Raw genomic sequence first — 17,406 nt, 5'->3', positions numbered from 1 at the left:
GTCTCATTTGTAATAATAAAACAATATTTACCTGGGATGAAGCTGATTAGTGTATTCTAATGGTGAGTTGAAAGTCCACAATATTTCTTTCACGTTCTTATTGTCATAATACATTTCGCAATACTGGTATAGAGGATTCCCGTGCTCTTCATCAACAACACGAATTAACACACATTTTCTTTCTAAAAATTCCTGGAAATACGCTTTAGCCGAATCGGTCACTTGTTGAGATTTTAAATCAGAAAGGCAGAACCTCAAGGCCATAGCAGGGGCATGCCTCGCCCTATAAATCAAACAATAAATATGATATAAAAAGTAATAGGAATATTGTAAGAAAGGTATATACATATAAATCAGGTTGATAAGAACTGTATTTTAAGGGATTTTTATAATACACTAGCAGACCCAACAATCCTTCGCTATTGCCATATTTGAGGATGTATATACATTAAATGAACACTATTGGAACTTTAATATCAATAAATATATAGATAAAGTGATCACAATCGGATGAACGGTATTATGGCAGTGTATAAAGTATGAACAAAGAAATATTGACTTTAACTTGTTAGATTTACCTGTTAAAATTTTTAGCTAACTCTACGTTTCGACCCACTTTGCAGGCCTTCATCAGGGCTCTTGTCTAGTAAGTAAACAGATGACTCAGTCTTCAACCCAACAAAGTGGGGCGAAACGATTGTCGGATAGTGGTACAATATTTTGTTCCGTTTTATTTTTAACAGAAAATTCTGTTATTATATTCCACTGTTACACTGTAAACGAACCAATACAATATAATAAACTGAAAAAATAATTTAATTATTATGAGCCATTTAATGCATTTAAAATTGATATAATTGAATAAAGAGAAGCAGCCATTAATACATCTGCCAAAAGTCATTATTAAAATTTATAAATTTACTCAGATTATTCAGCGATTAATGCCAAATTATAATTATTATAAAATTCAGAAACATTAACCCTACAATTTTCTTAATAGCTAGTGCAAATAACTTATAGCATAAATTACAAACATCATTCATCTTCCTATATCCTCATGAGGTATTGATAAATGTATACGAACAATTATAACTGATTTAAGTTCATAAATATTATGATAAAAAATTTTCATAACAAAAAAAAGTTTTGATTACATAAGGCTTGTATACTTACTGCGGAGGGAGTTGGTATATTTCAGAACATGGAATATCTTCACTATTTCCAAAATCCATGTGATAAACAAGACAAGAATCGTGCCGTATATTCATTACAATACTACGCCTATAAGTGTTATCAGTCAATACGTGTGTCATCACCATACAACCTGAAGGAGGAGAATGAAGTGGTAAAAAAAAATACATATGAAGACAATGGATGTAAATACCATAAGTATAGAGAAAATAAGATAGATAATATCAATATACAACAGGTCCTAAGCTATATTGCGGATTAAGGCAAAACTAAACTATCTGCACTGCAGAGGAACTCAAGCTATTAAAATTCTTTGAGGGAAGAGGAAAATAATGGAGAGGGTACGCTTCCAGGACAAGGCAGGGTCTACTCCTTTTGTAGGCATGGCATCCGGTATGCCATATTTGACCGTTGAGAATTGCTCCTGCATCCCATATGCCAGTAATGGCTAGGCAGGGAGATTTATTTTTTAAGAAATATTATAAAAAGTTGAGTTACCCAAAGAAGCAAGCTCATATTTTGTTTTTGATACTGTTTTTGTTTTGTCTTTTTACTATTAATTCTCAGTCACTTTTTTTTTTGTCGTAAACATTAAATGTTCTAAAAATATAATGTTAACTGTTTTTACTTACTTTTTTTAAATTAACAACTTTCTCCATTATATTAGAAACAATTATTTGTTTGTATCAAACTTAATATTTTAGTGCTTCCCTTAAAAAAGATGATTTTATATTAATTCTTCCTAGAAAACATACCTACATACTAAAAAATTTACCAAGTTAATTCAATACTTTTTAGAACAGTAAATAAATTTTGGGATCTTTGATACTCAAATTGTAATGAGTCTGAACAGAACAGAGAAAGAATCATGGATTACTTGAGAACGGCTAAACAGATTTTCATTATAGATATATCAAATCATTGGAAATGATATTTGCTACAACTTCTATTCTCTCCACATTTGTGATTGAATCAAGAGTATTATAGGTAATTAAATTAATGTGCAAAATCCCTATTAACTTCGACATCAAGTTGCCTTCAAGATCCAATACCCACCTCTTAGCACCATTTTGTCTTTGAAGGAGAGAGTTTGGGTATGGCACCCCTTGTTAAAATGCAATATATTTAGTTATAACCACTGTTTACTTATTAGAAATGTAATAAAAGTAAGTTCACATATCACTTATGACATAAGTAGAAAGACATATTTAAAACATAATTCAGAGCAAAAATCTCTAATTTTCCTAAACCATTCACAGAACACCTTTATTCAGTTATGTTTTCTATTATAATAGATAATTAATCTCAATAATAAACCAATGTGTTATAAATTATATGAGTATAATTACAAGTTATACATTCTCTGTTCTGTCAAGTCTTAATAATTTGAGCTTCATGAAATATGAAGATATGAACGCATCAATTGCAGTCATCACATTTAGCTATGGGCTCTAAAATTTGTCTTCAGTTAGGACCAGCAGGCACATCAGTACCGAGACAAAGCCCATATCATATCCAGCTGGGAAATAAGAGTTATTGTTTCTCGTAAGTTTTAATTATTTTGTTGCTTTAAGTCCTTCTGTTTTGCATCCATAATCGTTGGTTTAATGGAAGCAACTTGCAGTAATTTTATAAAATCAAAAGATGATTTATTTCCTTCCATCCCAGCTAATTTAACCCTCAATCAATGTCAGAAGCGAGATTAAAGATTAAAAAAAAATACTGAAAAATAAAGACTTGGCCAAAGTATAAAATAACAATAATGCTATCATCTTATTTTATTACCAAACAGAGATGAGGACCAGGGCTAGAGTTGTTACACACAAATCTATGGTATAACAAGCCTCTTCACGTAGCCAGGGTCCGCTGTATTTGAAAACTTTATACATATACACAATTTTTCATTATACTATACAGCAGGAGTGGCCAACAAGTCGAATGCGATATGCTTATAAGATAAAAAGTAGATCACATGTAAAGAAAAGTTGGCCACCCCTCCTATACAGTATATAAAATTTTAGAAATAAAAATAACATTTACCTGGCATTAAGGGAGGTGTATGAGGTATTGGTTTGTGCTGCTTCAAAAGGTTAATTAATCTTGGTAATGCATCTTCTGCGTTCGACTGCAAAAAAACAAAATAACTAAAAGTTAACAATAGAATGTTAAATATTATCAACATAAATGTTTATCTGGTTCACTTAACATGTGGAAACTAATTGAAACAAGTCATTTAGCATAAAATTGCAAGAACTTATCAAAATTCATTTAATTTAAGTCACTGATTTCAATCCTTTGATATTATCACTTAACATCCTCTAATCAAGCAGATACAGGAATCGATGGCCAACCTACAGCTATGATTTTTTTTTTAATAAGAAAACAATTTTTAATAAGAATAGTGAGAAAAATTGGTAAAATCATTACAATTCAAGCATAATTGAGTCAGTCTTACTGATTTCTGAGAAAGGGGTCTCTTCTCTTAGACCCCCTCAGGGGAATTATCTGTCATGTGTGCCATAGGTTTAGCAAACATCACCAATTTAAAAACAGGTAATTGTTAATAAATAATGATGTCTCACTATCTGTGAATATGAAAATGTCCGACTGTTTATAAACTCACTATTAACTAAGTCTAAGAGCAGGTTTTGAAATAATATCTAATGGATAAGGAAACAAAGGCAGAGTGATACAAGTATTGAACTGCAGTTACGGCTATGCAAGTAATGTTAAATTAATACAATAGAAAAAAAAACAAAATAAGGAATATACAAGGGGAAAATTAAAGTAAAAGAAAATTTAAACTAAACATAATATTTTAAACTTCAGTAGTAAGATCTAAATATTTCTGAATGAAAAAGAAACAAGATTAACATGAAATGTTCTTATAATATAAAAAATATCTTAAACTACAAATAATAATTAACTATTTAACATATAATAAAAATAAATCTGAATAGTTATAGTGCAGAACTGTTTATATTAAATATTTGATGTGGAGTTAATTGGAAATCGCTTATCGGGGAAACATGGCAACACTGTACAAACAAATATTTCAGAGCACGATTGTCTTGTTCCAGTTTGTGAAGTATTGTTTGTTATTTAGATCAGTTTCAATAGTAATACAAATCTGAGAATTAATACACACATTAAAGAGATGAAGTAACTAAACACATTGATCCCAAATGGTACCAGTTAATGAAGAAAAATACTGAGAATGAACAATGAGGCAGTGCACTGTTTAAGAAACTATGTTTATTTAAAGCAAAATGAATTTCGGTGATAATAATAATACTAGAGCTATACGCCACGAAGCTACATAGCGAGGTAAGAATCAGACAAGAGATTACATTAATTCTTTAATTTATTATCCAATAAAAACAATTACAACCATCTCCATGTCTCTAACCTATCACAATATTTCCACGTTATTGGCTACAACACTTATTATGAATTTAATTGTTATTTCATACTCAAAATTTTGTTTGTAAATGTTTGCAGGCGAATTGCAAAGCAGATTACCCTTTAAGAAAGATAATTTGACAAGATACGGGTAAAAAACTAACTCTAATGTCTACTTAGTTCGAGATAACCTGTTATGTCAGTGAACCTTGAAGTAAGTACAATCTTCTCATCTCATCAATTATCTCTGCTTGCTAGAGACTCAACTATTTATGCACTAGTTAACATTTTAATACTTTTTTCTGCTCTAAGTTAAGTAACAGTAATTAAGTAAGTTTCTGTTTTGTTATTTTGTATTATAATTCTGAACTAGAGTAAAAACCAATAGGCTAAGCCTCCACTGAAATATATCTGTCTCTTTTGAGCAAGCATAGTGAGCCGAAATTAACAGCTGTGATCTATTCAAAGCAGTAATAACAGTAGAAGTGAATTTCTTAAAAGTGGAGATTATTTTGTACACTAGTATCCTCAATTTTAATAAATCGGTAATCAACATGACCCCAAATGGATCTGTTTAATAAGTTTCCAACCATAAAGGTAAAGAACCACTTTCAGAAATAAAAAAGCTCTTGAGCAAGCAACTTAATACTGTAGTATGCTTAGATAAGGGTAGTCATGATGCGTTAAATGTAATAAGTTTTAATATGCTAAATTTTAAAAGAATAGGATTGTGAGCAGCCTGATTTAAAGTGCATGTTTTATGTTAAAATCAGAGTAGCACCAAGCGGATTTTCTGGGTAACTTGTTTTGTAACCTTGCAATCTTTACGAGATAATAAAATCTCCAACAGCTTCATCACATCATTTTTTCTCCAACTCACTCGCTCCTTGTTTCCTCTCCTATTTTTTTTTCCATTACTTTATTGTTATTTTCATCCATTACTTTATTAGAGTTTAAAAAGACACCACAGAAAAACAACCTGAACCATGAGCAACTAAACTAACAAAAGAGAAGACAAGACGGTGTGTGGCTCAGCTAGTCTGTTGCGTGACATCATTCTCCATTTATTAACAAACTTTTAACCATGTTAAATGTTATATCATTATAACATGCTAAAAGAAGGGAATATTTCTCCATTTCACACACTTTAACATGTTAAACTAAAGATCATGAATACCCCTATTGGAATGTTTTTAACAAAAGCTATATGATGGCCACAGGGATGGGCAAAAATTAGCTTTAGTTGAAACAAATTGCTAAAATTACCATGGATACGACCCTTATTCATGAATGAACCATTGATAAATAAATATCGTATCCATGACTATTTTAGCTATTAGTTTCAACTATAACTAATTTCTGCCCAACTCTGTGGGCCATATATTTATATATCTTCTGTTTTTTTTAGTTTCAGGAAATTAAATCACTTTTACATTAATACATCAAACTTATTGCCCATCTTCAGAGCTCTATTTTTTAAAAATATATAGTTACAAAGCTTGTTCTTGTATTGAAGTTTTGAATTATAGCCAAATTTTTATTTTAAAATTAAAGTTTATACCTTTAATATTTTATTTGGTTTTCTTTGGGAATTTTCAGTTCGATTTCTGTTTGAAATATCATTTATTATATAAAAACTGTAACCAAAACATATTTATAATTAACAACAGTCACTATATATAGTACTGATTTTTTTTTTTTAATTACTCTTTTTTATACTTACACTGTATGTACTGGCTCACATTCCCTTGCTTGTTTGGTATTAGTACAATAAAGTAAGTATGTTTTGGGTTACAGTTTTTATATAATGAAGGACTTAATTTCATTAACAGTAATCGAAATGAAAATAAGATATTAAAGGTATGAAGAATAATATTAAAACAAAAATTTGGCTATACTTTTAAACTTCGATATAAGAAAGAACTTCATAACTACATACTTTTTAAAAAAAAGGCTCCTAAAGATGGTCGACCTGTTTGAAACATCAGTAAGGTTGATGTATTAATGTAAAATTAACTAAACAAAGAAATTGAACTGAGAAGGTGAAATAATTTCCAGAAGCTTAAAAGCAGAAATTAACATGATAAACATAAAAAAATAAATCACTAAACAAATTTCTATATATATTCGATCAGAGGAAGTAAGAGCTAATATAAAAGGACTAAATTCATTGAATTAAATGAAATGAATTTTAATAAGTGCTAATTAAAGCAACAATAGTAATTGTGTAAGTAGAAATTTTAATTTCCCACCACTCCTAGAGGTTTTTTGTACTCTTGTACCCTGAATTTAATACCTCTGTAATATGTATAACCACAATGTTTACAATAAGTAATATGTATGATCTTGATATTAAGATCCCAACCATAAACATAATGAATCTCCTTTAGACATTAAAATCTTGGGCGACCAATTGATGCTTAAATTATAATACTTTTAACATTTAATAATAAAAAAAAAAACTTATTAAAAATTGTGGAAAAATCACAGCTATAAGTCGATCATACATATCTATACCTAGGAAGTAAGAGCTAAAGGGCTAAATTCTGACTTAAATGAAATGAATTTTAATAAGAGATCTTACAAGAATAGCTTAAATTACTAACAATTGTATTAATTTAATAGTTACATGAATGAATTTAACTATATTCTTCATTAAAAATATATTTAAGGATTTACAAGAACTCTAATTTAACACAAAATTAATAAATAAAAGGTCACTTGATATTTCAGTGATGTTCAAGTTACGAGTTATTAAAATTACTTAATTTAATATAAAGACAATGAAGAGTGTTCAACAAAAATTTTGAATTTAAAAAAAATTTTAAATGAGAAGTTTTCTATAAACTGACAACGCAACAATATTTATCGAAGATAAAATCAAGAACAGACTGCATAATATTATATTATTATTTAAAAAAATATATATATAAATACCTTAAGTTGTACAAAAAAGGAATATGGGCCCTCTTCCATGTGGCTGACATATACATGGTGCGTCGTTCCAACATTCAACATCTGCATAGAAGAACTAGAATCAGGCATTGGTAGTCTGTCTGTGTGGTAGTTTACCGGTGGTTCGTACTGAGGCGGAGGCATCATTTGTCCATATGCCTGTTGCTCGTTTGCCCTTTGCTGAAGTAACCTTAATCTATTTTGATCAGCACGGTCACTATATTGTGGACTGGATGGCATCATCCCTTTAGCAATAATCATTAGTTTTGTATCAGTTATTGATGTTCCTAAATCATTTTCAATAATCATACTATCCAAATACTTATTTGAAGTGGCAATGAAAATATTTACAACAGTTATATTATTAGCTAGTTGTCTAAAAACGCACTGCCTCTCCTCGTAAAGAATGAACTTTTTAAGAGTAGAAAGTTCCTCATCGTTCCACTGTTTAATAACGTTTACTCCTTCCAAAAAACAAGTGACAGCTAATGGTGGAATTGTCAACAGCGTTTGATGATCATAGCTCAAAAGTCTTATATCCGTCAATGGCAAAGATGCGAAATTTCCATAATCAATAAAAAGTACGTTCACAGTTTGGTTTTGAGCCAAATGGTCTAAAATTTTAATTCTATAATACTGTTGATCATCATACTGACCAATACAAACTAATCCAGAGTGAAGGTCCTCTTTTTTAGGAATATACCTTACACTCCTAATATCCTCTATATTCTTTAAAAGATAACCTTCGACATAGAGAGCTAATTTATGATCTTTTTGAAGGCATATTTTTAACAGTTCACCAGCTTTTTCGACATGGGTTGGAAAACCGTAGGTAATTTCCTTTGACATGATAAATAAGGACTGACTAAAGATAAAATAATTTAAAACCTATGCGCGTAAACACTCGAAAACACCGATAATACGTTTTTCCTCGTTGAAAGTTATTGAACTCTCTTTTCAATCAATGACGCGAATAAGCATGGTCTTAAGTCAAGATAGTTTAGTAACACTTGAAATTATTTGACGCCATAAATGGAATTTTATCGAGTTAAAAGGACACTTAAAGCCTTATAAATGTGTTAGTCAACAAGCAAGGCACACTACATTAGTTCAAACACCCGGTCTTAATCCTACTTACTTTTTTTAAATTCTTACCGAACAGCAATCGAACGTAAATAAATGTAAATTAGACAGCGGCCCCTGGCGGGAATTCTTTATACTATTCAGCTTAAGGTTGATTGTCATGTACCAATTCGTAAAAATATTTATTTAAAAATGAACTCATAAAAGTATTTTAAACAGTTATAAATAAGAAAAAACTTTATTTATGATAATATAAGCAGATTTTCAAACGTATTTATATAGCAATTTAATTATGGCGGTACAAATGACGGTTTTAAATGTTTTCCGGGTGTAGGTTACAACCTCCGGTCATCCTGTTTATTTGTTTTGAACTGTATTAGAGAAATTGACACAAACAAGTATTAAAAGTTAGTTATAAACAAATCCTGATAATTATAAAAGAAATACTTGCACCTCATATTCAAACCTAAAATTTACTGTAATTAAACTTAAAAGCTTATCCAATAAACTAGAAATGGGGAAACAAATGCGAACAACTCAGGGAAAATTAATATTTAAGACCATAATTTAAAAAAAGTTCCACCAACTATGATCGACAATAAATACGTTATCAATAACGTAATCAGTATATATTATAATAGATTTAACTAAAGCCCTAAGGTAAACGTAACTGTATATCACAATCGGGTCTATTTATAAACCAATAGGGGGAATTAGAACCTATCTCAAAATACTACAGATTAGACACTAATTCTGATAATGATAAATCAAACTGTAAACTTACTATTACTTTTAAAAACATTTCCAAAAACTCTCTTACAGTAGACAATACTCATTTCACTGGACAGGTACCGAGTTGGTTATAACAGAAACAAGATACGATTGTGCGAAGTTCTCTATATTACAAAGTTTTCTTTTTACTATAGAATAAACTCTTTAATTCTGGACATAGCAGCTCATAGTTTATTGATAGGATTATAAACTACAGTTACCATGATTACAATAATTTAATAACATTAATTCCAGTCTAATCGAAATAAAATTATGGTTATGACTTCGTATTTCAGTTTTCTTTTTATTTATAACATAAGACTACACTAATAGACGACTATAGCAACATAATGAAGAAGAAATAAAAACCTAGACTATGTAAATTTAATTTCAGCTGATGAAATTTCATGGAAAAAAGTGATAAAGATACGTTACGATATTCATTTGTTCTTTAGAATGAGAACTTTTGTAAAAATTTACAAACGTGAAAGAAACAAAAGTAATAAACTAATTAAATCCCTAAAAATAATTTGCGATAAACTCAATTGCTAATAGGTAATAAGTTTTTCCTAAGAGAAAACATGAATTATACAGAATATAATGGTCAAATTTTTATGATTCATAATATTTATTTTTTCTTAGAAATTACATTTTTATAATTAGTGAAATAATAATAAATAAACTGTAAATAATTGTAAAAAACAAGTCAATTTTGTGAACACTTTCATAAATGAAATTCATTGCTAAATTGGGTGTTTTTACCTCCGGAAAAATTGAAAATGGTTTTTCATCATTTGAGATACTTTTGTGAAACATGGTAACTCTGACAGCCCTAACAAACCCCTCCAAAGTGGGGCGAAACGTTGGTTAACAATAAATAGTTTTCTTTAACTATTTTGATACCTTTATTGACCACCACTAGGACTATCTTCCTACAATCAGTTTGTTAATTACGTTTTGGTCTTCAACCAAAAGACACTTTCCACAGTTTAATAAAACATTATTATTTTAAGAATACAAATTTTTAAGAACAGTTTTTAAAACTCCATGAAATTAGTCCTAAAAAAACTTCAGTTCACTATAAATATGTTAAATGCCATGTTTTACAACTTAGGACTATACTAATAAGAAACATTTAAACTTCCATCAAATATTATCTCTACTGACATTCATACTAAGAGATTAAATCAAAACCATTGATAAATTTCAAATTGTCAAGTTAAATCTGACAATTAGAGAAAATAATGGGAACTATAAAAAAACTAAAACAGCAATATTGTAAGAAGATAGTCCGGATGGCAGAAAATAAATGTATCAAAATAGTGAAAGAAAACTAAATAAAGCTATTGATAATCTAATTACTATTTCAAAAATTTAATTATTATATTCCAAAAATATGTTACAGTTATTGAACCAAATGTATCGTTATGGAAGTCATAAAAACTTATACATTTGTATGATTGTTTTATATTGGAAGAAGATAGTTGACCTTATGAAGTAGATTGTAGGATGGTAGTTCAGGTGGCAGTTAATGAAGGTATCAAAATAGTAAAAGAAAACTATTTATTGTTAACCAACGTTTTGCCCCACTTTGGAGGGGTTCGTTAGGGCTGTCAGAGTGAAAAAAAAAAGTAGATTCAGCATTTGAGATCTCTATTTCAATTTGACAGTCCTAACGAACCCCTCCAAAGTGGGGCAAAACGTTGGTTAACAATATTGTTGGTATAGTAATAATTTTTATTACTTCCATAATGATACATTTGGTTCAATAACTGTAATATATTTTTGGAGTATTCTAATTAAATTTTTGAAATAGTAATTAGATTACCGATGGCTTTATTTAATACTTAATAAATAAAAAAAAAAAATTTCAAGACTCAAAATATATTTCTTTTGAAGCCATCTGTTGCTGGAAAAGGGAAACAAATAAATTATTACAGAAAAAACTATTTTCGACTGTAATAGTTATTTGGTTAAATTTCAATTTCAAGTATCCAAGTATAGACAATTCAAATCTCAAATCTTTGTAATATTTATTTTGTGTTAGATAAAATTAAGATCAAAAATAAGTTTAAAAATATGATGATTATTTTAATAATTTAAAATGGTAAGGAGTTGGATTGCTCAGTGGGTAAGGTTCAGGCCTGGCTATGGTGAAATGTTTATAAATTACATTATAACCACTGGGTTCAGTATACCATCTTGGGGCATACTATGCTTCTATCGTTTATAGGATTAAGGAATAAAGGATTTCTCCTTTGTATAACTATTCATTAAGAAACAGGTCTGAGTAAGCCAAAGATGACTCTTCATGTAATGGTAAAGAGGCCATTGAAGCTAAAGGAGTTGAGGCATCACTTCAGCAGCAGTGATGCTGGTCCATGCTGGCCTGGGCGGTTTAACTTTTTTTTTAAGTCTAACTTAATTTTTAAAGTCTTTCCAAATTGAAACTCCACAAAAATATGGTTCGCTCAAAAAAATTCATGACTTGGTAAAAATGAGACCTCATTCAAAACTTTTATGGGGCTAGACACACCATGCACCCACCTTCTGGGCACCCCTAGCCAAACCCTGATATAATCCAGAGGCAGGCTGCAACATCTCTAGGTAGACTGCTTTCTAGAGGTCCTGCTGTTATCAGAAAGACAACTACAAGCAGACTCTTTTAGCAAGATTCTTATGTTTTTCAGAGCAATTTTTAGTCTTGTATTTGATATTCAAGCAGGTTATCCTAAGCATACTCCATGTTAGGCCAAACGATATGCTTTTTCATTTCCAGGTACTCCAAGATAGATAGGAATCAACTGAACATATAATTCTTGTCTTTGTTTCCAATTATATTAAAAGTTCATGAAATGTGATTCTTTAATAACACTTTTGGAAGGTAGGTAATATTACATTTGGGTCAATAAAAATTAAAATCTCATGATCCACTCACTTCTCTGCTTCCGATAACCTTTCCAAAAATGGGAGTCAAACCAATATTGTAGTCACAATATGATTTATTGATATTATCTGCAGCATGGTTTAATGAGTATAAACAATGAACCTTAAAAACTTAATATTTTAGATAAATGGTCACATAACCTAAAATGTAAATGAATACTAATTCAATGGATAAACATCTGAGGGGTAGACCAAAACGTAGGAGGGAAGATTGTGTCAAGACTCAAATGTTAGATTTGAGTTTGGACAGGCACCATTGGGTAGACGTGTATAGACAACGATTGGTGGTATTGGGATCAAACCTTTGAGTTCACTAGGCCTTTAATTATTGATAATGGCCTCAGCTGTTGTGATAAGGGAAGACACCATGGAAGAGGTAGGGGAAGGAATGGTTAGCTAAAGAGGTAGTTACTCTAACCTCCTCAACCCTGGGCTTTCTGGGACCCTTGTGACAACAAGTTCACCATCATGGCATTATGTTGAGACAGAACTTTAGGTAGTTATGCATTACAAGTACTGCAGAAGCTAATGGAAGACATAGTAACATATTGTTCATTAAAGACGACAGATAAACTTGTCATAAAACTATAGTTCATAAGAAGCTTTTCAGTACTATTGGTTTTATGAGTATTGAGAACTTGTAATGCTGGATATACATAGCCGTTCCATAAACTACACGACTGAATGGTTCCCAAAGATTATTTATTAACAAGAATCAAAGTTAGAATTAAACCTATGATAATACTAAAATAAAAATTTTATAAATGATAATAAAATAAGCAACAACTTTAAAAGTTGTAAATACATTGATCTCAGTCAGGAATTAAATAAAAAGAGACATATGAAAGCCCAATGCTTTAATAATATTATAGTCGCACGAAGCCTAATGTTTCATTTTATAGGTGGGTACTTGTTTTCAAATACAACTCCAAGATATCGTGTGCATTCCCTTACACACGATCAGAAAATTGTCAACCTTTGTTGTAATAACCTGAAACCATAAAGTGATTCCTATTTAGAAACCAACCTTTACTGAAAAGGATCTATTGGTGGTTTGTCTATCTCTTAAACAAGCACAACAAGCGGAGGTCGAAAGCTGTTTATATTAAAGCAGTAATAATATTGTTAGTTATAACTCACAAGAGCACATTCTGTTTGTGTGGGTAAAAACCCAGTTGACATGTTGGAGTAGTATTAGGGAACTGATACCTACAAATTTTTTTTTTAAACTATAAAACGCCTATTATTATTATAATTTTATTAATTTTTACAACACAAAAAGTTCTTGATATTCTATTTATGTAGAATAGTAATAATTACAGTCAAAAGACTGAGTTTGTAAATAAAAATATATGCAAAAAACTCATTTTATACTTAAATTAACAGACAAAAGTCAGAAAATTCTACAATAGATAAGTAAAAAATTAACCAGGTTTCAATATTATGTACACAAAAGTATAAATATAATAAATGCTTTAAATCCAAAACTGTGAGGAAATTGTCCATTTTAAATAGGAGAATATATATAATTTTTAGTTTGACTAATGTCAAATAATAATTCCCCCATTTGAAAGGCAATAGAAAAATACTAAAGCAATTACTTTTAAGATATGAACTCTTTAATTAAAATTTCTAAGCAATGAGTCACAAGATTACACTACAATTGTTAATCATATTCAAACCTGAGTTCAAGGACAGTCAGTGCATCTACTAAGATAAAAAAGAAAATTGAGATGAACTCTAACACTTTCTGCTAAATTGAGAACATAATTTAAAATAATAAATCACTAAAATCTGAGGAATATAATTACCTATGTTTCTAGAAATTATTGGAGAGATAAATTCCAACCACAAAACTTCTATGTAATACAATTTTATAAACTTCTTATGTAATAAAAATAAGGCACAGACTAGGAGTCAATTACCTCCCTTTAACAGGAAGGTTTAGGCTTGGGTTTTTGATTGTTGATGTTTTTTTTTCAATTAGCCAACTGTCAATGTTGCAAATAACAATACTGGTCACAATAAATGTAATCAATAGTTCCATAATTATATTTTATTTACGTTCGCTTAATTTTTATCTAAATTTTGTAATTTAAATGTAAAGGAAATTTTTCAAAAAAACAAAAAAAAAAATCTTTGACATTACCTACCTAAATATTGTTCAATTTTTTTCTTACTTTCTCGAAACTTTCGCATAACTCTTATTTATTAACCTTTCAAAAATGTTTAAAAGATGGAGGCAAAACAAGTTCAAATATAAAATCCACTTAAGATAACTCCAAGGGATTAAAGGGTCTCATGATGTCTTAGAATTTACTGGTATCAGGGTAATTTTTAATTCGACTAACGTTTCAGATAAATTATTTTCTTTTATCTAGAAGTGTCTGATTATTTTTAGAATTCAAAAGATTTTTAACATACCTTATTAAAGGGTCGTTAGATTGACAAATATATTGGGCAGTGGGTCAAGAACGGACAAGACATCACTGCTTCTATCGCAGGCTGACTGCAACTGAGAAGGCTGATCTTATTCTTTGCAGCTCAGCAGTTAAACTGGAGAAAGTATATATATATTATTTTTTTTCTTTTTCACCCTATCAGCATAATCTATGCTCTGCTAGCGATGAGCTACTGACTCGTCCAATTAACTTAATCATTTTCGAGCTGTTGCCTTTATTTTCTTCTCCGTAATTGAAAAAGATTTATATCTTTCACGTACCCTCACTTCTTAAGAATATATGTCTAAAAATTTATTAATCTATATAAATGTCAGTACCAAAAAGTATTAAAATTATTTTTTTTTATTAAACAGAAAATATATTAATTACATAATTAAACATTTTATTTTGTTGGTTAAGCAATTACGCATGTTCCAGTCTGGGTGGTCTTAATTTTTTGCTGATATGCATCACATTAAAATGATGAAGTTTTCTTTCTAATTATACTATTTTAATTTATTCATATTCGCCTATCGGATTAGAATACTGTAATTGGATTCGGTTTGAGAATATTAAAGAATAAAAAATATTCGCAATGGTGAATTTATATGAAATAAAATTTTATAATCGTTTCCAATTTTCCAGACAAAAAATTGTTTCGAGCTTTTTATCTGGTACAAATGTTGTGTAGGGTGCTCATGTATGTAAATATTTCAGGTGCTAGATATGTTAAAACATGGCCGCCCATAAAGAAACCTCTACATAAGTCATTTGGAATTACAGCAAAATAAAATTAGACTTCCAGATTGATTGTGTATGGTAATCAAGTATTTTTGAAATTTGATCATTCAAAATTTAAACTAAAGTGGGTACTGAAAAACTAGAGAGGAAGCTGTAAATGCTTTGCATTCATACTACAAGATCCCAAAACGAGAAAAAAGTTATTTAAACCAAATTTTTTTATGATTACTAGTCAAAATTTATGAATCTGCCAAATTTAGTCAGGAGTAATAAAAACTTAATTTTTTATTCCGAGCTCCATATCTCTAAAAATACATAAACTACTAGAACATAATATAAAGTAAATTAAATTTACTAAAATATGAGCTGATTAAGTTAATTAAGCTAACAGAAGTGATTAAGTTCAATGATTCCTGAGATTTTTTTAAAGCAACATTCCATAAAAAATGTGCTGAAAAATTGAAGTTAGTGAATTTATTGTGGGAAATTCATATTCCAGGAACCATGAGACGTACAGATGTCTATTAGCACTCAAATAAAGCTAATTTAATGGACTACAAAGTAGTTTATGGTGTTTATCTTCGTAGGAGTAATAATTTTTGTTTTTATTATATTTTCCAAAATAAATTCACACAATGTTGCTTTCAAGTTGTTTCGACAAAATGTTTGGTTTTTGCATAACTGTATCTCAGGAACCATTAGACGTACAGATGTCTCCCAGCAATCGAATTAAAGATAGTTTAATATACTATAAAATAGTTTATATTTTTTATGATATTTACTTATAAAATTTTGTATGGACAGCTTGAAGGAAAATTATTTTGGCAAATGTCATGAAAATATTATAAAAACTATTACTCCTAGGAAGATAATCTATGTACATCATAGTTTTCAACATAAATTCAACTAGCTTTAATTTGAGTGCTAGTAGACATATGTACGTCTAATGTTTCTTGAGATATAGTTTTTCATAAACTAAAAGTTTTGTGTGAACAACCGAAAATCATCTTGTTAATCTATTCTGGCAAATATCATAAAAAGTACTACCCCATCGAAGATAAACGTCATAAACTACTTTATAACACATTAAACTAGCCTTAATTTGAGAGCTAATAGACATCTGTACGTCACATAGTTCCTGAGATAAATTTGCTACTATAGATTCACTAACTACGATTATTCAGTACATTTTTTATGAAATGTTGCTTTTAAAAAAAATGTATCTTGGGAATTATTGGTCGTAAATAGCTCTATTAGGAATCATATTTTAGTAAATTTGTTCTTCTTTAAATGATTCTATTAGGTTTTCTTGTAGTGTTGGTAGTTTAAACGATATGGAGCTCCGAATGAAAAATTATTTTTTTAACGATTTGGAACAGCCGCCACTTTGTATTCCCCCAAACTATACTTGGTAGACTTATCAATTTAGAACAGTAATTATACGTAGTTTTCATTATTGTAATTAAAAATTGGGGTGAAATAACTGACTTTTTCCCTCTTGAACTATATCGTGCATTTCACTTTTTTTCTTGTATTGAAATTCAAAAGCTTTATTACGAATCGAATAAAACCTAGAAAAAGTTCCTTACTTGTCCGGTATCTCATTTACAAGAGTCAGTCGGATTGTAAAGAGGTCTTCGTGGTTCAAATCAATATGGCTTTAAAATGATGACTATCATTCCGATTGACCATGTAGAGGCTGCCTTTAGAGGAGTAACAGCCATAATGTAGAGGAGTAACAGCCATAATGTAGAGGAGTAGCAGTCATAATGTAGAGGAGTAGCAGCCATAATGTAGAGGAGTAGCAGCCATAATGTAGAGGAGTAGCAGCCATAATGTAGAGGAGTAGCAGCCATAATGTAGAGGAGTAGCAGCC

At 29.7% G+C, this 17,406-nt stretch overlaps 1 protein-coding gene and 1 long non-coding RNA gene across 10 annotated transcripts in view; both read right to left on the bottom strand.

The window, feature by feature from the left end:
• Positions 1-17,406, bottom strand: part of LOC136795773 (uncharacterized) — a 305,717-nt gene that overhangs the window by 198,074 nt on the left and 90,237 nt on the right. The gene's annotated exons all lie outside the window — the stretch shown is intronic.
• The window catches only part of LOC106692080 (maternal protein tudor), a 74,903-nt gene that overhangs the window by 48,848 nt on the left and 8,649 nt on the right, over positions 1-17,406 (bottom strand). For 3 of the 9 annotated variants that reach the window (XM_014437987.3, XM_067047458.1, XM_014437993.3), the window contains exons 1-4: positions 7,531-8,677; positions 3,232-3,316; positions 1,174-1,324; positions 32-283 (exon numbers count right to left, since the gene is read on the bottom strand). In XM_014437987.3, coding sequence (XP_014293473.1) covers positions 32-283; positions 1,174-1,324; positions 3,232-3,316; positions 7,531-8,397 — 1,355 coding nt within the window. In that variant the 5' untranslated portion in view covers positions 8,398-8,677. The other 6 variants (XM_014438013.3, XM_014438005.2, XM_024359092.2 and 3 more) reach the window with 6 other exon arrangements.

This window comes from Halyomorpha halys, unplaced genomic scaffold (assembly GCF_000696795.3).
Source record: "Halyomorpha halys isolate HHAL.00 unplaced genomic scaffold, Hhal_1.1 Scaffold53.1, whole genome shotgun sequence".
Lineage (NCBI taxonomy): Eukaryota > Metazoa > Arthropoda > Insecta > Hemiptera > Pentatomidae > Halyomorpha > Halyomorpha halys.
Note: the sequence above shows the minus strand (reverse complement) of the source record. Positions and strands in the feature narration are given on the sequence as shown.